This window comes from Neurospora hispaniola (assembly GCF_033458365.1).
Source record: "Neurospora hispaniola strain FGSC 10403 chromosome Unknown B0T23scaffold_5, whole genome shotgun sequence".
Classification (NCBI taxonomy): Eukaryota; Fungi; Ascomycota; class Sordariomycetes; order Sordariales; family Sordariaceae; genus Neurospora; species Neurospora hispaniola.
This window is the reverse complement of record NW_026944410.1, coordinates 3,395,744-3,413,040: the sequence shown is the minus strand read 5'-3', so window position 1 is coordinate 3,413,040 and position 17,297 is coordinate 3,395,744. Positions and strand designations below refer to the sequence as shown.

Genomic DNA, 17,297 nt, shown 5'->3' with positions numbered 1-17,297 from the left:
TATTACACATCCTCAAGCATCAAAATGCAGTCCTCAGACCCACGCCACTTCTTCGAGACCGAGTAAGTAACCAGGGTTTCCCTCAACGTAAACAAGATGAACTAGAGCCTAACGTCTTGGAGTGCGGAGATCGCAAAGAGAGAGAGGAGGGAAGCCAAGACCAGTAACACCTATGGCAACCCCATCAAGCTCAAGTCCAAGATCCTTGGGGCCGTTGTTGACCCCCGTGCTCCCTCATCGGCCATCTTTGTAGCCGAGTCCGCCGGGTCAGTCCGGAGAGTCCAGGTCGATGGTGAGGGAGACACAAGGACAGTCTACCGCGGCCCCACGACACCCGTCAGTTGTGTAGCTGTTGGTGGCCCCGGAAACAAGACCGTCTTTGCCGGTGCCTGGGACAAGAACATCTGGTCCTGGGACATCGATACCAAGGCTCCGGGCCGCAAATATGCTGGTCACTCGGACTTCGTCAAAGCCATCGTTTGCGCAAAGCTGGGCGGAAAGGATGTTCTGGTCAGTGGTGGTGCTGACAAGAAGATCGTTGTTTGGGACATTGCAACCGGCTCCAAGCTTCATGTGCTACAGGACAGCGTGGTGAACATGCTCAGCATCCAGGACCTGGTCGTCGACCCTGCTTCTTCGTCACCGGATGAGTTGTGTATCATCAGTGCCAGCAGCGACCCGCACATCCGCCGTTGGAAGATTCGTTTAGATGGGTGGGAGCAGTTTGCGGAGCCTGACCCTGCTACCCCGGCAGCAGAGCGACATACCATTCTTGAGCACGAGACGACCGTCTATAAGCTGGTCATTGATCACGACGGCGATGAGGCCGACTTGTGGTCCGCGAGCGGTGACGGATCCGCCAAATGTCTGTCCAGAATCAAGGGCTTCACTGCTGACGACACTTTCGAGCACGGCGACCATGTCCGTGCCGTGGCGGTCACAGATCAATGGGTCATCACCGCCGGACGCGATGAAGACCTCAAGGTCTGGGACCGGACTTCAGGCAAACTTTACTGCTCCCTGGAGGGTCACTATGACGAAGTGACCGAGCTGGTCATTCTTAGGGGCTCCGTCGGATCAAGCGAGCGCGTTTGCAGTGTGAGCATTGATGGTACCATCCGGACGTGGCCCTTGGACAAGGCTAGTCTAGATGCTGCCGTCGAGGAGCAAAAGAAGCCTATCAAGCCTGCAGAGGAGGAGAAACCCGATGGTGAAGGGCTATTGACGGCTGATGAAGAGGCCGAGCTTGCCGCCCTGATGGAGGATGACGCTTAAAAGTGGACCATAACCTATGCATCATCCCATCGTGGGCTTCTGCAGGAAAAATGATAAGGCAGCCGTTTCGACGCTTACCCGTATCTCGATGCCTGACCCTTGGCCGAGTCGGTTGCGCTCCTGTCTGCATTAGCGAGATATTCTTTCTCGTGAACGGGTACACTGCGTCAGTGGTTGTCAGAACCAGACCTCCAAGGACCCCTTTCGCACTCCGTGAGTCCATCAATTTGTGGCAGCCATATGCGGTCACCCGTTCAGCTTTACGGATGCGCGCCCTGGCTGGGGCTGTGGTTGGTTCCAAGGAACATGAACAGGCTCTCGTTTGCGCCGCACGGCATCCAGAAGTTTCGAAACGAACAGGGCAGCCTTGGACCTATGATAGCCGCTTTCTCCTCCATTGCTTGGTTGTCACCGGTCTCTGGCACTTTCAACAAGCTTCAAACTCCTGTCTGGCTGCAGGGAAGCACAATTCTATGCGGCCGACCGCCACGAGGGAGAAACATCGGAGATTGCCACGTTTACACGCTTAGGAGGAGGTGAGAAAACGTGGAAAAGGAGTCACTTGAACCATCGGAGGGAGAAGCCCAGCTACCTGGTGCAACCAACAACAAGACATACCCACCCAAACACACACCGGACCCTTGTAAAGTGAACCCATGAACATGAGAGTGGACAATGCAACTGATAGTAAGCGAGAAAGAGCAGCGAGTTGCAATTTTTTTTTGCTTGCGAATTCGGGGACTTGGTCACGTCTATTGGCCAGTGAGATGAGAGTAGTAAGCAGAAAGGCATAATGCACAGTGAAAAGCATCGCCAACAAGAGGAAAGCTTCTGGGAGCAGACGGCTAGACTTGGCATAGAAGCTCCCTCGCTTCGCTAATTCCCCGTCAGTCAGCCCAGGCAGGCCGATCATTCGAACACAGTACGGGGTACCTGCAGCTTGAAGCATCCCCCTGCTTACTAGCGAGCCTTGCTGCGATCTGGCCACTGACAGAGCTGCGAATCACGGAGCTACACTCCGCCCTAGTTTGGATCCTTGATGACCATGTTGTTGTTGACTTTGTGTCAGTTTTCTTTTTTCGTCCCTTTTCACCTTGTACCGTCTACCGAGAGATCACCCAACGTCGATCAACTCGACAAAAAGACCAACAAGATATGGACCGCCCAATCCTCCACAATTCCCTGAAGCCAACGTGGCATTCATCAACAACCAGAGTTGGCACAAAGGAACCGTGGTTCATTCTTGTCTTGTCTTGGACCCTGGGACCACCTAATATAAAGGGTAATCATCAAGATGCAGGTTCCACCCTCAAAAATCGTGAGCATCCCCCGGATCTGCTAGTATCATGATCTTGATGATCTGGGTTTACCATGCCGCCATCCATGGGGACACCCGAAGAGGTTGTTCTCCTTCCATCCGGCAAGCGGTGATGCCTCTCCGGTCAGTGCTGCAAGGGGTTGTGAATCGGAAATCTTCCACTTCGAATGAAACCTGCTTCTTTCCGGCTTCTGCATTTCCCTTTTTACTCGTCCAAGTTCCCTTCCTCGAACACCATGTCTCTGGTGGGCTTCTCCAACCTGGCTTCATAAGTCTCTGCCGTGTCCGTGAAAGTCCATGCAAGCCACTCTTTCTCTACTCTCTCATCCCATTTGTCCACGCCGATTGTTGATGCAACCCAACGGTCTCACTCTTTTCGTTTACTTCTCACCAAGCCACCGAGAACGTTCACCCCCCGGAACTTGGGAACCGAAAAGCAAAACGCCATTGCCAGAAGAGCTCGCTGTACATATGTCTTGCTGTTCAACAAAACAAAGCTAAAGCCAGCCATCCTGCTGTACGCCCATCACTGCCGTGTTTCGTCTCGGACCTTCTCTAAAAACACAAACCAGCTTCCAGTTGCACACTCGAGTCAAGTGTAGTAACGGGATAATCTCTGACCGGACCGATCCACAGACGCAACCCATACCGCCAGGTCACACGCCCCGTGTTGTTGTTTCATCATCAATTCAAAAACCATCTATTTTCTTCGCATCTAATATGGCCGGCCACAACTCACCAACAGCACCCTCTCAGTCCAGGGAACGACAAAGCGGCAGTGTTATAGCACTGGAAGGTCCAGAAGAGATTGTCGCTACGCAGCTATACCTACTCCCTGCTTCACCCCAGATCATCGTCCTCCCAAAAATCGAGCATTATATACCAACATCTCCGATATCACACGACCAAGAACAGTCACGTCACAAATCCGATCCTCGAAAAATCATATCGACCATTCACAACGCAGCCAAGCGAAGGCATTCGGTGGCTATGGAGTTCCTTCAACACTCCACGGCAGAAAGAAAGCGGGCCGTTTTCCTACAAGGGGGTACATGCGGTGCTAAGCTCATGTGTCTGGATGCTATTGGAAAGGCTTACACGGCAGGCAATCTGGAAAAGGCGGCAGCCATCTTTGACCGACTAATGAGCCAGGGTCTCAAGAGCCTTGAAGACGATGGAGTTGATGTTGACTCGATCATCGACCCGATATCGAGTGACACGTGGGTCGGGAACCCCGATGCCAATAAGAATGTTCGGGCAAACAAGGGTACCACAACCAATGGAAGAGAGGAGGAGGACGACGACGACATGGAAGATCCAATCACAAAAGCCATGCGGGCTGCTGATGCGCTCGATAGGGAAACAGAAAACCTTCAGCCGCCGAACCATGACGCTGGCCTCGGCGTGGACTTCGAATTGATGAGGCCACGAAGCTTAAGCATGTCCGCCGTTGGATTTATGGCTGTCGCTCGCGACATGGTGATCCGTGAGAGGGAAGTCGGTTCGGACATGTCAACGGCCGCAAACACAGACGTATTCCAGTTGCTCCCATCACCACTTCTCTTCCCGTCGAACCCTGCAATCAAAACATCTTCCTTGGTAGTTTCTCCTCCGCACAACACTCAGGGACAGCTTAAGAAAGCTAGATCTTTTCCGCTTCCCGAGAACCTGAAAGACGTCAAATTCAACTTCAAAGTGGATTATGTCGGCAATGCGCAGATGGATTCCGTTGCGTCCAAAGCCTTTGCTCAACCCTGGCATGCAAGGAAGTTGACAGATGACGCAGGTATTGGCGCCGCGACCACGTTGCTGGGATCAGGTCTTGGTACCGAAGATAAAGACCGAGAATGGGACGGCACAGCGAGCGTATCTAATTACTCAACTGCCACCCCTACAGCCCACGATGCAACCCACGATGCAACACGAGATGCAACACGAGAAGCAATCCACGTGGGAAGCCACGCGAGGGTATCTTCCAAACCGCCAGGACTCAACGTCTCGCTTCGAAATTTCGAGAAGAAGCCAAAGGCCCTCGAAGGGCTGGACCATGAGGACAGTGTCATCGGAACCAAAGGTCGAACATCATCAGATGAAACGGCACCTTTTGAGCCCCTTCTACCGTTCAATGAGCATTACGTGATCCACTTGTCAAACGGCAAACCTGATGACCAGTTCGGCTTCGTGTCCGGTCGGTACAAAGACGGCTTCGACTCCATTCACCCACCTCCCACCTCGACCGATTCGCTCAATATTGATGCGACCGCCGTAAGTCCTCGTCCTGAGGAAGAGCTGAAGGACATGACTCCCAGCGGAAACAACATTTATCCCGCTTCCGAGTATGACCCTTATCGGTACGAAGAACAGCTCAGGCCGCAGTCAACCACACCTGGCTATGTCTTCCCCGCCTCCTTTCCGGTCACACCGTCAGCAAGCAGGTTCCATGACCTTTCTACCCACAACAAGACTGCCGTGTGGGTTCAAAACACCATTCGATCGGTCCTTGACGTCCATACCCCAATCGAGGAGATTGACTACCTGTCTCCGGACATTGACTCCCCGGATCCACAGTTGCGCAGTCTCTGGGAGCCTTTAATGTGCGCCGAAACGGATCAGCCAAAGGGGGAGAGGAACGTCGATCTCATCTTGGCGATTGGCGCCGAGGATGGTGTCAAAAAGAACTTCAAGCAAGGAGTTATGGCCAAAATTGAGCAGCTTGGGTTTTCTTCCCATGGTGATGGAATGTCGCGGAGCGGCCGATTGGGTTTGCGGTAAGCTTGATTCCACGATAAGTGTGGTGTGAGGAGAAACTGACCCGATTGCCTACAGATATTTGATTGGAAACGCTATGCAGACCTTTACCTCCCAGCCGCTGACCCAGCAGTCCAAGGAGAACCCATTCTCCAACCCCACACTACTGGCAAGCCTCATCATTCCCCATGTCGACACTTACTTGCGCGGAAACGACAACGTTCGCTTTCTTCTCATCGAATACCCCGTTGAGCACTTGTCTACCATGCTGGCTATGCAGAAGCTTATGGGGAGCCAAGTCATGAAGGTGGCTGGGATTTCCAAGGGGACCGACCAAACAATATTTTCGATGGCCGATTATCGAGTATCGTCCGTGGCATCTGTAGCCGAGGTTTCTGAATGTGTTGAAGCGATCCGGGACACTTTGGCCTTGATCTCGGACTTTTACAAGCCCCAGACGAGTGATGTTGTGCCAACGTCTCCAGCCACCGATGCTGTCCAGAAGGAAAAGGAGATCACAGCGAGGTCCTTGAGCACCAAGAGTAGCAACCTGACGAATCCCAGCATCGCACCTCTACTCCCACCACAACAACACTCACCACGACACAAGCCATCACCGGTTGCTATATCAGCATTTGCCGCCATGTCAACTCCCCCTCCGCCTCTTCTTCCTGCCTCTCCGGCGGACACCTACAATCACACTCACGCCTATATCCATAGTAATTGCCAGAACCATGGCCACGGGCCCGTCCATGCCTACATGCCCACAGCAGCCATTCACCTACCGACCCGCTCCATCTCCCCTCCTCCCTGCTCTCACTGCTCGTCGACTTTCAGCACGTCGATGACTCGAAGCAACACTCTCATAAGCCACGGCACAGTTTCCGTGGCAAGCCCTAGTGTCGTCCTACCACAATCTCCCCATTCCATAACCAGAGCGACTTCCCAACGCCCAAGCATCAGCGGCGGCAGCAAACCGACGCCAGCATCGCCCTCCGGATCCCACACCATCAGTCCGCGGACCAACATCCCAGCCACCATCGGCACAGCTACTACCTGTGTAGTACAGCAAAAGCCACCACCAACTCTCGTGCCCATCGTGACCACATCCTCTGCGACACCGGGCGCAGCAGCGCCGCTGACCACAACGAGACTCCAATCCCCCCTCTCCCTCTCCTCCGGCCCTTTGTCGTCTAGCGCATCCACCTCCTCGCACCTCTCGATCAGAACCGACTTCAACACCGACGACGACAATCCCGATTCTGAAGCCGAAGATGACGACGACGACCAAGTCGGATCCGACGAAGACCCCTTTGACTTCTTCGACATTGACGCTGAAGAGCGTCGACTGATGCCCATGTTTTTGAAATCACAAATCGAGGCCCATGTCGCTGCTTCCGGCGCTGCCACCGGCGGCGGAGCTACCATGGGACATCGGAGCCCCGTGGGTGGGAATAGGGAGTTGGTAGATTTGGAGACGTTGTTGGGTGCCGGAAGGAAGAATTTTGGGGAGAGGTTTGCTAGGTATGTATTTTTTGTCATTTCTTGAGGTTGAGGTTCCATTGGTTTATTTGCTAACGTGTAACGAAAAACAGTGGGCAAGGATTGCAGTTTCCCCTTCCGCCTGACGAAGTCCTTGGTGGTCGTGGCAGCGTGGACAGTGAGAAGAGAATGATCGGCGGCGAGAGACAACATGGTAGCATGGGAAAGAAGCAGCAGCAGCAGCAGCAGCACAAGAAAGGAAGCAAGAAGCCCATCACTGGTAGGAACAGTACCGAGACTGGGTCAGTCATAGGCCTAGGGGCACTGGCGACAGCGCTGGAGGCGGAAGAAGCTTGGAAACCCAGCAAAGGCTTGAAAGAGAGGAGGAAGAACAACAATCCCGCGCCCTTCAGGCCCATGACCCCGAACCCAGGTAATGGCGGCGGAAACAACATGTACACTCGCCCGATGTCAAGGAGAACGACCACATCGATGAATGACCAACGGAAAGGCTCCCTTCATTCTCCGGGAGCGATGACACATATGGGGGGAGAGCAGAGCAAGGCTTTGAAGTGGTTGGGACTGGCTTAGTCCTCTTCACTCATATCATCACAATGGGACTCATGTAGGTATTCTTCTTGTGAATTTGAAGATATGGATTACTAGATCGTATCTCGTTTTACTTATGGCCTATGGAGCAAGGAATGAAGCAGAGGGAGCAGGAACGGAAGATACCCGGGCAGAGACGGAAGTTGAGGGAGATTATGATTTTTCTTTTGTAGGGAAGGATTGAGGATCAACCTTGGTTGGGCCGGGCCAGACCAACTATGCTTGTTCGCAAACATTTTAGTTTACTGTTTTTTAATCGTAGATAATTTCACTCTCGGAGAATTCGAAACGGAATTGTGTTTATGTTATGTTCACCTTCAGATGTGGTTCATGCACGCAAGTTGAAGCGAGGATGAGAAACGGTGGGATTATGGAAACGGAAGAAAGATGATCTTGATGTCCATATTTCCAACAACGACCTTCTCCTATCCCTTCACTCCATCTCCATCCTCCATTCCTTGGTCCCCTTCTTCGCCCTTCCCTGTTCCACTTCCCCATCAAGTTGGCAGATACTATTCTCTTCTTCATCTCCCCGAAACAAAATCACCACCCTTCACTCTCTTCCATTTCCATCACTCGTGATGTATCGACAACCACGTACCTACGGCTACCACGCATCATAAATTAGCTTTGACCCTTGTTTTCTAAATAAATACATCAGATTATCTTACCCTTTTTTGTCCGTTTTGATGTCAGGATCGTAGAACGATGACCGCCGGCATCTGTATGAGGTGCAGTCTCTCTTTAGGTACATGGTGACGGCATGCATTTTGCCGAGGGTCTCGACGATGGTGCGGACTTCTTCTGTTGTGCACCTGCGTTGGTGATGTTGGTTAGACAAGCGAGCACGGATGGCTTGTAAGATGAAAGGGGAATTCGATGATGGAAGGGCAGGGCAGGGCTGGTCATGAAGATGCTTACATGGTTGATCGTTTTGCTTGGATGGCTTGGGTTATGTTGATGTTTGGGATGAATGCTGAGGATGTCCTAGATGATCTTTATTTTATGGGAAACATCGGTAGACTTTATACCTGTTTCTATCCGAGAAAAAGGTCCACTTGGTCGCTATACACCATTGTCTTTTTTCGATTTCTTAGTGAGAAAACTAAGCGCTGGGCCTTGATGGATGATCATGGTCGAGAAGAATCCCGCCCTTGTTCTCGTGCGAGGGCAGCTGACTTCGCGTCGTGGTCAAGGTTCTACGGGGATGGGTTTGATACCAGCCTAGTCTAGACTGGCCGTCTCGTTCTATCGATATGGCCGAGTGTATTTCTGAGACATTTATCAGGGTTTCACAGTATCTTGGAGTGCTTGACGCATCATCATAAGCAATGGATTGGAAGTGTCAACCTTCAACCCTATTTCTTCAGCACGTTGCACTTTCCGCCGAAACCTGAAGACATCTACCTAGATTTCCAGGATGCAACGCCCAGCTTATTCCATGTTATTCTCCTTTTCGTCTCGTCTATATCAAAGCTGTATCTCCTCGGGCTGTTGATAGTTGACGTTGATAACGACGAGGCCCAGTGTCCCGGCGTCAGTCACGACCATCACCACCACCGAGGCGATCAATCGACGTGTATCCATCCAGCTGTCGCGCGCGCATGGTGGTTTGTGACATATATAAAGCAAAGTGCAATGTTCGTCTAACACATACGACCATACCCACTGGAAAACTCGGGATCCCGTCCGCTCTCCCATAGATAAGCCAGTGAGGGCCAGACTAGTAGTTGGGTCGGTGACGACCAGCGAATCCCTGGTGTTGTATGTTCTCTTTTTTTCCTTTTTCTTTTTTTCATCCCCCCCTTTCAGGATGACCAGAACGGGTATCGCCGATCAGTTGTTTCTTTTTCGTTGGTGACGACCTTCTTTGCTTTTTGTTGGGGGGGTAGTTGTCGGGGGGTGGTGAAATTGGTGAAATTGCTTTTTTGAGGGGAAGGGAATGCGCGAATCATGCATTGTTTGCAGTTTGCTTGAATGTCGTGCATCTAGAGAGGAACACATGGTCGAAGCTCCTAGGCTTGTAACTCGACGCCACGGGAAGAGGAACAAAAGAGATTCAAACAAAAATAAAATAAGGAAGATAGAGGGATCAATGATGAAAGGAGTGAATCACAAGACATAACTCTGAAGTGGAAGAAGCCGAGACGAAGAATGAAAATATCACTGCAGCGGGTTGTTCCACTTTACCTTTTCCAGATTTGGGTCGGTTGTCTTGAAACTTGCATACATTTTGCGATCAACATCTCTCATCACAAACACAACAACAGCACATTTCTACCACCATACTTCTACTACCGGAGTTTTGTCTTCAGATCAGCTGTCATCTCTTATGTTCAAGGCCGAGTTCTTGGGACCCCTATTACTACTTCGAGATCGATCCACAACCCCCCCTCCGTCGCGAGTGTTGCCCAGCGGCTAAATTACAGATTCTGGAACAAGCGCTCACTGCCGAGCTTGGAAGCACCGAAGATCAGTTGGGGCCGCACCGTGGCGGCACAAAGCCCGATTGGGTATATCTTACTAGCATCGCCAGAATGGAAAGCTAAAGAGATAGGTAGGGAGGTAGGGTGCCCTGGCGCAACCAACCTCTGACAGCTTTGAAAGTCGATGGTTTTCTCATCCACAGATCTGTCTGGAGGCTCTAGTCTAGGACAGACAAAGATGGGTTACGCCATGCCCTAGGTACATAGCTAGCTATACGACCACCTATGCAAGATTCACACAGCGGCTTTTCCCGACACCCCCACAATAGAGAAACATGCTTTGGTTCAACAACCCTTCTTCTTGTTCACCGGCGGTGTGCTTGGGACGATCTCCGGGACACAATCAAAGACATTGATCGCACCCTCTGCTTATGTGATATGGGTCGGTGATACATACCTACCACTTGTCATATTCTTCAAGTTGTAACAAGTTAGGTAGTGCTGATACTGGACAGCCGGTGAACGTCCACCGGATTGCCCCGAAAACAATTGTGAGACTCGCGACAAAGGGCCGGAGCAGGTCGGAACTTGAGCGGAACACATTGATCACGGCCAACTAGTACGGGACACATGACGTTTGTTGGCTTGGCTGATAATGACAGAAAGTTGTGATGGAGAAGGATGGTACGTAGGTAAGGAGGTTGGTACGGTTAACATGATCGGATTTGGGACTGGAGGGAATAGTGGTAGTTGTCGAAGCAGCAGTAGTAGGAGTAAGAGTGGAGGAGGGGGAGGATGAGGGAACCGACTATTTAGCAAGAGGTCCCAGTACGGGATGTCAGTACGGGTTGTTGGACAGTGCAAGACACCTGGGGTTTGCGGTTGCAGATGCGGAAGGAGTGATTGTGTGCCAAGTATCCGCGAAGGGGGGAGAGGGGATGTTGTAGATTCAAATTCCCGGGTTTTTTTTTTTTTTTTTTTTTTTTTTTTTTTTTTTTTAATCTTATTTTTATTTTATTTTTTATAAATTTCTATTTTTTTTTTCGTTTATTCTGTATACATGTGCAATTACAATGGAGGCCATTGTCTGCTAGGTTGAACTTCACGGAGGATGTCTTTAAGCACCTCTAGATATGTCTTTCGAATTGTCGAGATTGAATGAAGAGGGTTGGAGATTACGTACAGTCAAGCGTCCCATGGTAACAACCAAGTTGACCCAGAACCACATATCTCCACAAGTATATACATCACCTACAAACATTACATATTTCCCGCACGATCTTTCTTTCGCCCAAGATTAGCCCTCATCCTTCGTAATCCCCAACCCAACCAACACTACCGTCGCCACATCCATCACCACTACCAACAGCCACAACAACCACGCCACCCCCGCCGTCACCACATTATTCTTCATATCCACCGTCCCCGTGTCATCATCATCCGCCGGCACCTGCATATACTTGGCTCGGCACGTATACCACACAATCGGAAACGTAATGGGAATCAGTGCAATCGCCAACAGATAATTACACGCCACCAACGCTTTACTCAACCCATCTTTTCCCACCGCCAACGCAATTACCAGCGCCGGAATAATCGCCACGCACCGGGTAATCAGTCTCCGCAAGAAGGGGTTCAGTCGGATATCCAACGCCCCTTCCATGATGATTTGTCCGGACATGGTGGAGACGATGCCCGCGCTGATTCCCGAGAATAAAAGGGAGACGGCGAACATGATGCCTGCTGCGGGGGCGATGGAGTCTCTGAAAAGGGAGTAGAGGGCGTAGAGGTCTTCGGAGATTTCTTCTCCTTCTTCGGAAGGATTTTCGGAGTAGAAGGCCGAGCCGGCTATTACTAGTAAAGCGGAATTGACAAAGATGGCGACGGTGAAGAGGGTGAATGTTAGTTCGGCGATGGAGTAGCCTAGACAAGATTTGATGGCGCGGAGGGAGGGGCGGTACCCGATAGTCTCCGAGCTAGAATTGGGGGACTGTTGCCGGGGAGAGAAAGAGGGAGAGGGGGAGGGGAGGTCATGCTTGCTATCGTAATCATACAACCTTGCGCGAGAGAGCGAGGTGCCGACGTAAAGGGCATGCGGCATTAGCGTGCCGCCCAAGATGGCGCACGAGGCGTATAAACCCGTGTCAACAAAGATCTCGCGTGAGGGGACGTATCCCCGTAGGATTTCGCGGGTGGTGCTGGTGCTGTGGTCTACCATGGAGAGGGCGATGCAGATGGTGACGAAGACGACGACAACGAGGACGGAGACGAAAGCTTCGAAGATGCGTACCCGGCGGAGCTCACCCGTGTCGGTATAAAATAGGAGGACGAGCAGGGTCTCGACCACGGAGATGACGCAGGCAGCGGGGAGCGGGAGCTTGGGGATGAGGATGTTTAGGGCGATGGCAGTGCCGATGACTTGACCGAGATCGGTGGCTATGATGCTTGCTTCGGCAACGACGTAGATGGAGAGGTCTAGCCACCGGGGAAGCCATCGGCGGTTCATTTGGGCCAAGTCCATGCCGGTGACAGTTCCTAACTTGACGCATAGTGACTGGGTCGGGTTAGCAAGAGGCGGGAAGGATCCCGGGGTTGCTGATGAGTCTCACTTGGATATAGATGGCTATTAGGTTCGAGACCAACACCATGAAGAGCAGCTTATACTGGAATTCGGCGCCAGCCGAGATGGCTGTTTGATAGTTATCCGGATCAACATATGCAACGCTGATGACAGCACCTGGGCCTAGAAACTTGAAAAACTTCCAGATCTTGGAGCCTATCGACGCTGACTCTGAAGACGGTGGTGGTCGCGGTTGGTATACCGGTGGGGGAGAATGACGATTTGGCCGCAGTCCGAACCAGGTTCGCAACCCGGCAACCCATGGTCTTTGAGTCTGTTCGCTGTACTCGGAGGGAGACACTTGGGGGATTGCAACTTTCTTTTCGTCCTGCTCGTAATTGTTGACCGTTGGGAATACCGGGGGAGGTCGAACCTCGGTGCTACCAGGGTCTGTCATGGTGGCCATTATAGTGCCTGCCCGGGACAATAATGGAAAGAAACAGGCGGATGAATATCAACACTTGTTGGTATAGACGAGGAGGAGGAAAGACACAGGATATTATACACCACCTTCACCAGTGAGAATGCACGATGGCGGGCTCCCGTCCCTTCATTGCAACCACATCATGCACCGCAAAGCGCGGGAGGCGGGAGGCCAGAGACTGCATACATACTGCCAGAGGCCGAACAGAGGAAGAGAGGGGTCCAGGGCTGAAGATGGAGTTGTTCCTATGAGAACGTTTAGCATCGTGTGGTGGTTGAATGGCGTTTTTGCTGGCAGCTGATTGATGGGTGGAAATGTAGTTAACAGGGGTCCCCAAGCCACTTTGAGATATCGGTGCAGACTGGCTGGCTGGAATGAAGAAGGACGTCAATCTGGCCTTCCAGTCCGTTTGACTCTCTGAATTGATGGTGAAGAGCCAAGGAGTGATAAGCAAAGAAAAAGGGACGATGGGTTGGTCTAGAAGAAGGGCCAAGAGGAAAATATTGAGGAGTGTTCGGGTTTCTGCGTGGCGTGAGAAGGTCTTCTTCTGAAAATGGCTCGAAAGGGAGAGGTTCCAAGAGCTGAGTCGGTTGTTTTTGCCTCGTGAAGGTCGGAATATTCTCATTATCACGGTCCACCACATTGTGGAGGACAAACAGAGGCCTTGGCTGGCCACTGGGATGAATGGTCAGATGCATTTCCCGTAGAGATGGAGGACATGTCTTGCTCGGATCATCCTGCCTGAGGAAGGCAGTTGAGATGTGAAAGTAGCAAAGGAAATCTCATTTAGGGCGATCCCACCAATTCTAGGATTGGTTATCCCATGCTGTGGGAGAAAAGGCATGGCAGAGGTGAAGATGGTGAAGTGGTGAAAGAGTGTGAAAGACGGGGTTTCTGCAGTGGTGACAGCCGTGACAGCTCTATGCGGGTTAGTAACCGCTTGCATCCAGCCCGCCACAGACCGGCCAGCCACTCAATGTTTGCGAGTCCCAAGCAGCTTTGGCGTTAGATGGCGTTGCCCTTAAAGTCGACGTATGTAAGGTAGGTGAAGTACGATCCATCACCACCACGATACAAAAAGTCCTCCGTGGCAGACGCTCGCGTGGAACCGAACTCTGTGAAATCGTGGCAGCTGAGTTTTGCTACCTAACATTCGGTGCGGCAATGTCCCCTGCTTTTACAACGAATCTGGCGGCCAATTTCCATGCATTTAAGGGGGATCTTCCATAGCGGGGTGACATAAGCACAGATCAGCCTAAAGCCGCTACCCACTATGGTACACTATTATGGGGAACCTTGAGCCCCCATACCTGCAAACCCTCTTTTAAGGCCTTACATATCAAGTACAGCTTCCCTCCTCAATATAGGAAATTGATTCCGATACGAGAGTTTCTTACATTCATTCAAACGTCATCTTGTGTTAAGAGATGTTTGTATGCAAGGGATGTTAGTGAAAGCAATCACCACCGTGGCGCAAAATGGGGCGATAAACACCGTTCGCAGTGGAATTAATATTAATTCGGGGAAGGCGACGACGCAATTGGCCTCACGCCGGCGTTCAGCTCTTCACAGCTGAGTGATCATTGACGGGAAGGAAGGCGCCCAACAACCAAAAGTGTCGGAATGCTGAGTGCCGTGAAGAATATGATGCTTCCCTTCCTTTGTTCAACCATCAGACTTGATAAAGACAGCGGTGCTTCCCTTTTCCTATAGAGGAGAGGTAGGTAGGTAGTGCCATCTCACCTCGGTTGGCCCACGACGATGCAGTGAGACAAGACACCATCATTTCAAGTGTTGGACCATTCCGTCCCCTCTTTTAATTTTAATTTTCTGTCCGGATTAACTCCAGTCTTTCTTTAACTCTCAACTACTGTGGAACACATCGATGGCGACCATCGACTCTCTCCTCTTCAACATCTCCTCCTTCATCGCCGGCCTGTTCCTCCTCGAATATGGCGCCGACAAGTTCATCGACCACACGGCCATCGTTGCCAAGAGACTCAATGTCTCGCCCACTCTTGTCGGACTCTTGACCTGCGGCGCCGAATGGGAAGAGCTCGTCGTGATCATCGTCGCTCTGAGCCAAAAGAACTCGAATATGGCCCTGGGCAACTTGATCGGTTCATCCGTTGCCAACATTCTCGCATCCTTTTCGCTGGGATTGCTCTTCATGAAGAAGGCCGAGTTCGATCGCAGCTCCAAGATCTACTCAACTGCTCTTCTCGGCCTGACGACCGTCTTTTTGCTCCTGCTCCTTGCCCTCAAGGGGTCCTCTTTCCAATGGTTTGGCGGTATTCTGCTGATCGTGGCCTTTGTGGTTTACGTTGTCTCTGTGGCGTCTCTCATCTACCGAGGCACGCTCACGGCCCCCGAAGACTCGGACAGCGACAGCGACAGCAGCGACGATGATGGCGATAATGACAGTGACAGCGACAGCGACGACGACGACCGAACGATCAATGCCAATGACAGCGACAGGGGGCGCCCCAGCGACGAAGAGCAAGGATGGAGTTCCGACAAGGGCCATCAGCTCAACCTGCTTAAGCCCGCGCCGAACAAGATGGTCAAGGCCAAGAAGAAGTCCAAGACCGTCAAGGTCATAAACAAACGCCCCAAGGCAATGCGTCATCATGTCTTCCAACTCGCCCTCGGCCTCGCTGCCTTGCTTGTCTCTAGTTACATCATCGCACACAGCGCATCGACTATCGGTCACGAGCTGGCGCTGTCCGGCACCGTCGTCGGCACCACGATTCTTTCGCTCGCCACCACTCTCCCAGAGAAGTTCGTTGCCATTCTCGGAGGTGCCCGACACCAACCAGGCATTATGGTTGCCAATACTGTCGGCTCCAACATCTTCCTGGTCACTCTCTGTGGCGGAGTGCTGTTTATCTGGGGAGATGCCAGTCAGCTGCAGCTCGGGTTCACTCTTTTCGAAGCCACTGTAATGTGGCTATCGGCTGTGGTTATCTTTGGCATTGTGATGATGGGCGGGAGACGGTGGATGGGCGTTGTAATGCTCATTGGCTATGTTGCTTTTTTGGTCGTGGAGATTATGAATGGTCGCGAGCTTGACGATGAATGAACATCCGCGGAAATGCCTTTTTTCTTTTCATCGTTTACTATCATCTTGGCGGGTTGTGTTTGCTTATAGAGGATGATTAGAGATTCCGTGGGAGTAATCCGGGCTTTCCCTACAAGCTTTGTATCTTTATTGACCATGTAGACGATACGCTCGTCTTATGCTTTCACGCCCACCGGATCTCCTTGTTATACTTACCCACGCAGATACAAGGCTTGTCTCTCCTCCCACTTGACAGTCTGCTTCGAGCGTCCGAGTCATCTGCCACATGTCACGTCTGCAACTGTGACCTTCCAAGTCCAGAAACGACCCTGGAAGACGTCGACATCGAACCTATTGAAGTCGGTCCTGCAAGCCAAGCCTCTTGGCTCGAGAAACAAGACTCGTCGATGAAGTTTACCCCAGATTCCTAGATTTTCTTGGCATCACCAGACACAACATGGCGTCGTCGCCAAACCCCCAAATTTTCCTTGACAATCTCACCGTTTCCTAAAAACAAGACAGCGGGGGTTATTCCGCTTTTCCTAACCCACAGAGACGATTATTCCCCACACTTTTGGCTCTCTTTCTTTCTGCGGCGAAATGGAATCTCCCCAGATCCCAAGTGGTCTAGACTCTGGAAGCTGAACGACGACCTCTTTCCTTCCTTTGTGTTTTGAGAAAGTTCCCGATGCTTTTGCTTTTCCTTCTCCAAGCACGGCAAACCCATGTTATAAAGCCAGGAGAGTTGCGCTCGTCATGGACCGACTACTTTCTTCACCTCGGCCCCTTTTGTTTGTGTATCTTCTTCTAATACAGCATATGGCAAGTCGTCCACCGATCCTATCGCGCCGCACGGCCTAATATGGATTACAAAGAGGTCAAACCCCATCCGACAAGAAGCTGGGCATTGTGCAATGTGCCAACGTGAAGTCAATTTAAGCATAGAATACCGCCTGCCGAAGCAACCTATAGCGTGGTCCAACCCCAGCCAACCTATCAGGTGTGCGGGGTTGGGGTAATCACGCCGTGTCACTACATACCACCCTTGGCTTGGAGACGCATCTCTCCCGCCCCTAAGGCCAAGGAGAAGTCTATCCGAGTCTGGAACCTGTGGCTGGCCTGGACTCATCTAATCCCGCCTTTATAGGTTCTCCCTCGCTGCCTACCTACATACCTACCTACCAACCAGTTCCATATGCCCGTGTTTGTTTCATTGTCTCCTAAGATGGATGGTAGCGTTCCTTTCTCCCGGGTTTTCTTGTCGTTTTTGCTTCTTTTCAGTCACTCCAATCATCCATGAGGTCAGCGGATTGTCACTCATTAACTGACCTTTG

General features: G+C 51.6%; 5 protein-coding genes across 5 annotated transcripts; 4 read left to right on the top strand and 1 right to left on the bottom strand.

Moving 5' to 3' along the window:
* Window positions 1-24: 24 nt before the first annotated feature.
* B0T23DRAFT_397088 (WD40-repeat-containing domain protein) lies at window positions 25-1,275 on the top strand (the record flags this gene model as incomplete). The annotated part of the gene is made up of 2 exons (XM_062838274.1): window positions 25-62; window positions 123-1,275. 2 exons carry the CDS (start codon window positions 25-27, stop codon window positions 1,273-1,275), a joined length of 1,191 nt encoding a protein of 396 aa, XP_062692226.1.
* Window positions 1,276-1,325: 50 nt separating this feature from the next.
* On the top strand, window positions 1,326-1,927 carry B0T23DRAFT_319676 (uncharacterized protein; the record flags this gene model as incomplete). The annotated part of the gene is made up of 2 exons (XM_062835135.1): window positions 1,326-1,682; window positions 1,769-1,927. The coding sequence occupies 2 exons, from the start codon at window positions 1,326-1,328 to the stop codon at window positions 1,925-1,927; spliced, it is 516 nt and encodes a 171-aa protein (XP_062692225.1).
* Window positions 1,928-3,087: 1,160 nt separating this feature from the next.
* On the top strand, window positions 3,088-7,735 carry B0T23DRAFT_383033 (uncharacterized protein). The gene is made up of 4 exons (XM_062837379.1): window positions 3,088-3,110; window positions 3,166-5,361; window positions 5,420-6,865; window positions 6,937-7,735. The coding sequence occupies exons 2-4, from the start codon at window positions 3,314-3,316 to the stop codon at window positions 7,412-7,414; spliced, it is 3,972 nt and encodes a 1,323-aa protein (XP_062692224.1). The 5' UTR covers window positions 3,088-3,110; window positions 3,166-3,313; the 3' UTR covers window positions 7,415-7,735.
* Window positions 7,736-10,903: 3,168 nt separating this feature from the next.
* On the bottom strand, window positions 10,904-13,053 carry B0T23DRAFT_175513 (putative vacuolar transport protein ESP1). Its single transcript, XM_062832987.1, has 2 exons — window positions 12,468-13,053; window positions 10,904-12,412 (listed from the first exon to the last, which is right to left on the bottom strand). The coding sequence occupies exons 1-2, from the start codon at window positions 12,882-12,884 to the stop codon at window positions 11,156-11,158; spliced, it is 1,674 nt and encodes a 557-aa protein (XP_062692223.1). The 5' UTR covers window positions 12,885-13,053; the 3' UTR covers window positions 10,904-11,155.
* Window positions 13,054-14,479: 1,426 nt separating this feature from the next.
* Window positions 14,480-16,392, top strand: B0T23DRAFT_454666 (Sodium/calcium exchanger protein-domain-containing protein). The gene has a single exon (XM_062841215.1). It carries the CDS (start codon window positions 14,788-14,790, stop codon window positions 15,982-15,984), a length of 1,197 nt encoding a protein of 398 aa, XP_062692222.1. The 5' UTR covers window positions 14,480-14,787; the 3' UTR covers window positions 15,985-16,392.
* Window positions 16,393-17,297: the final 905 nt, after the last annotated feature.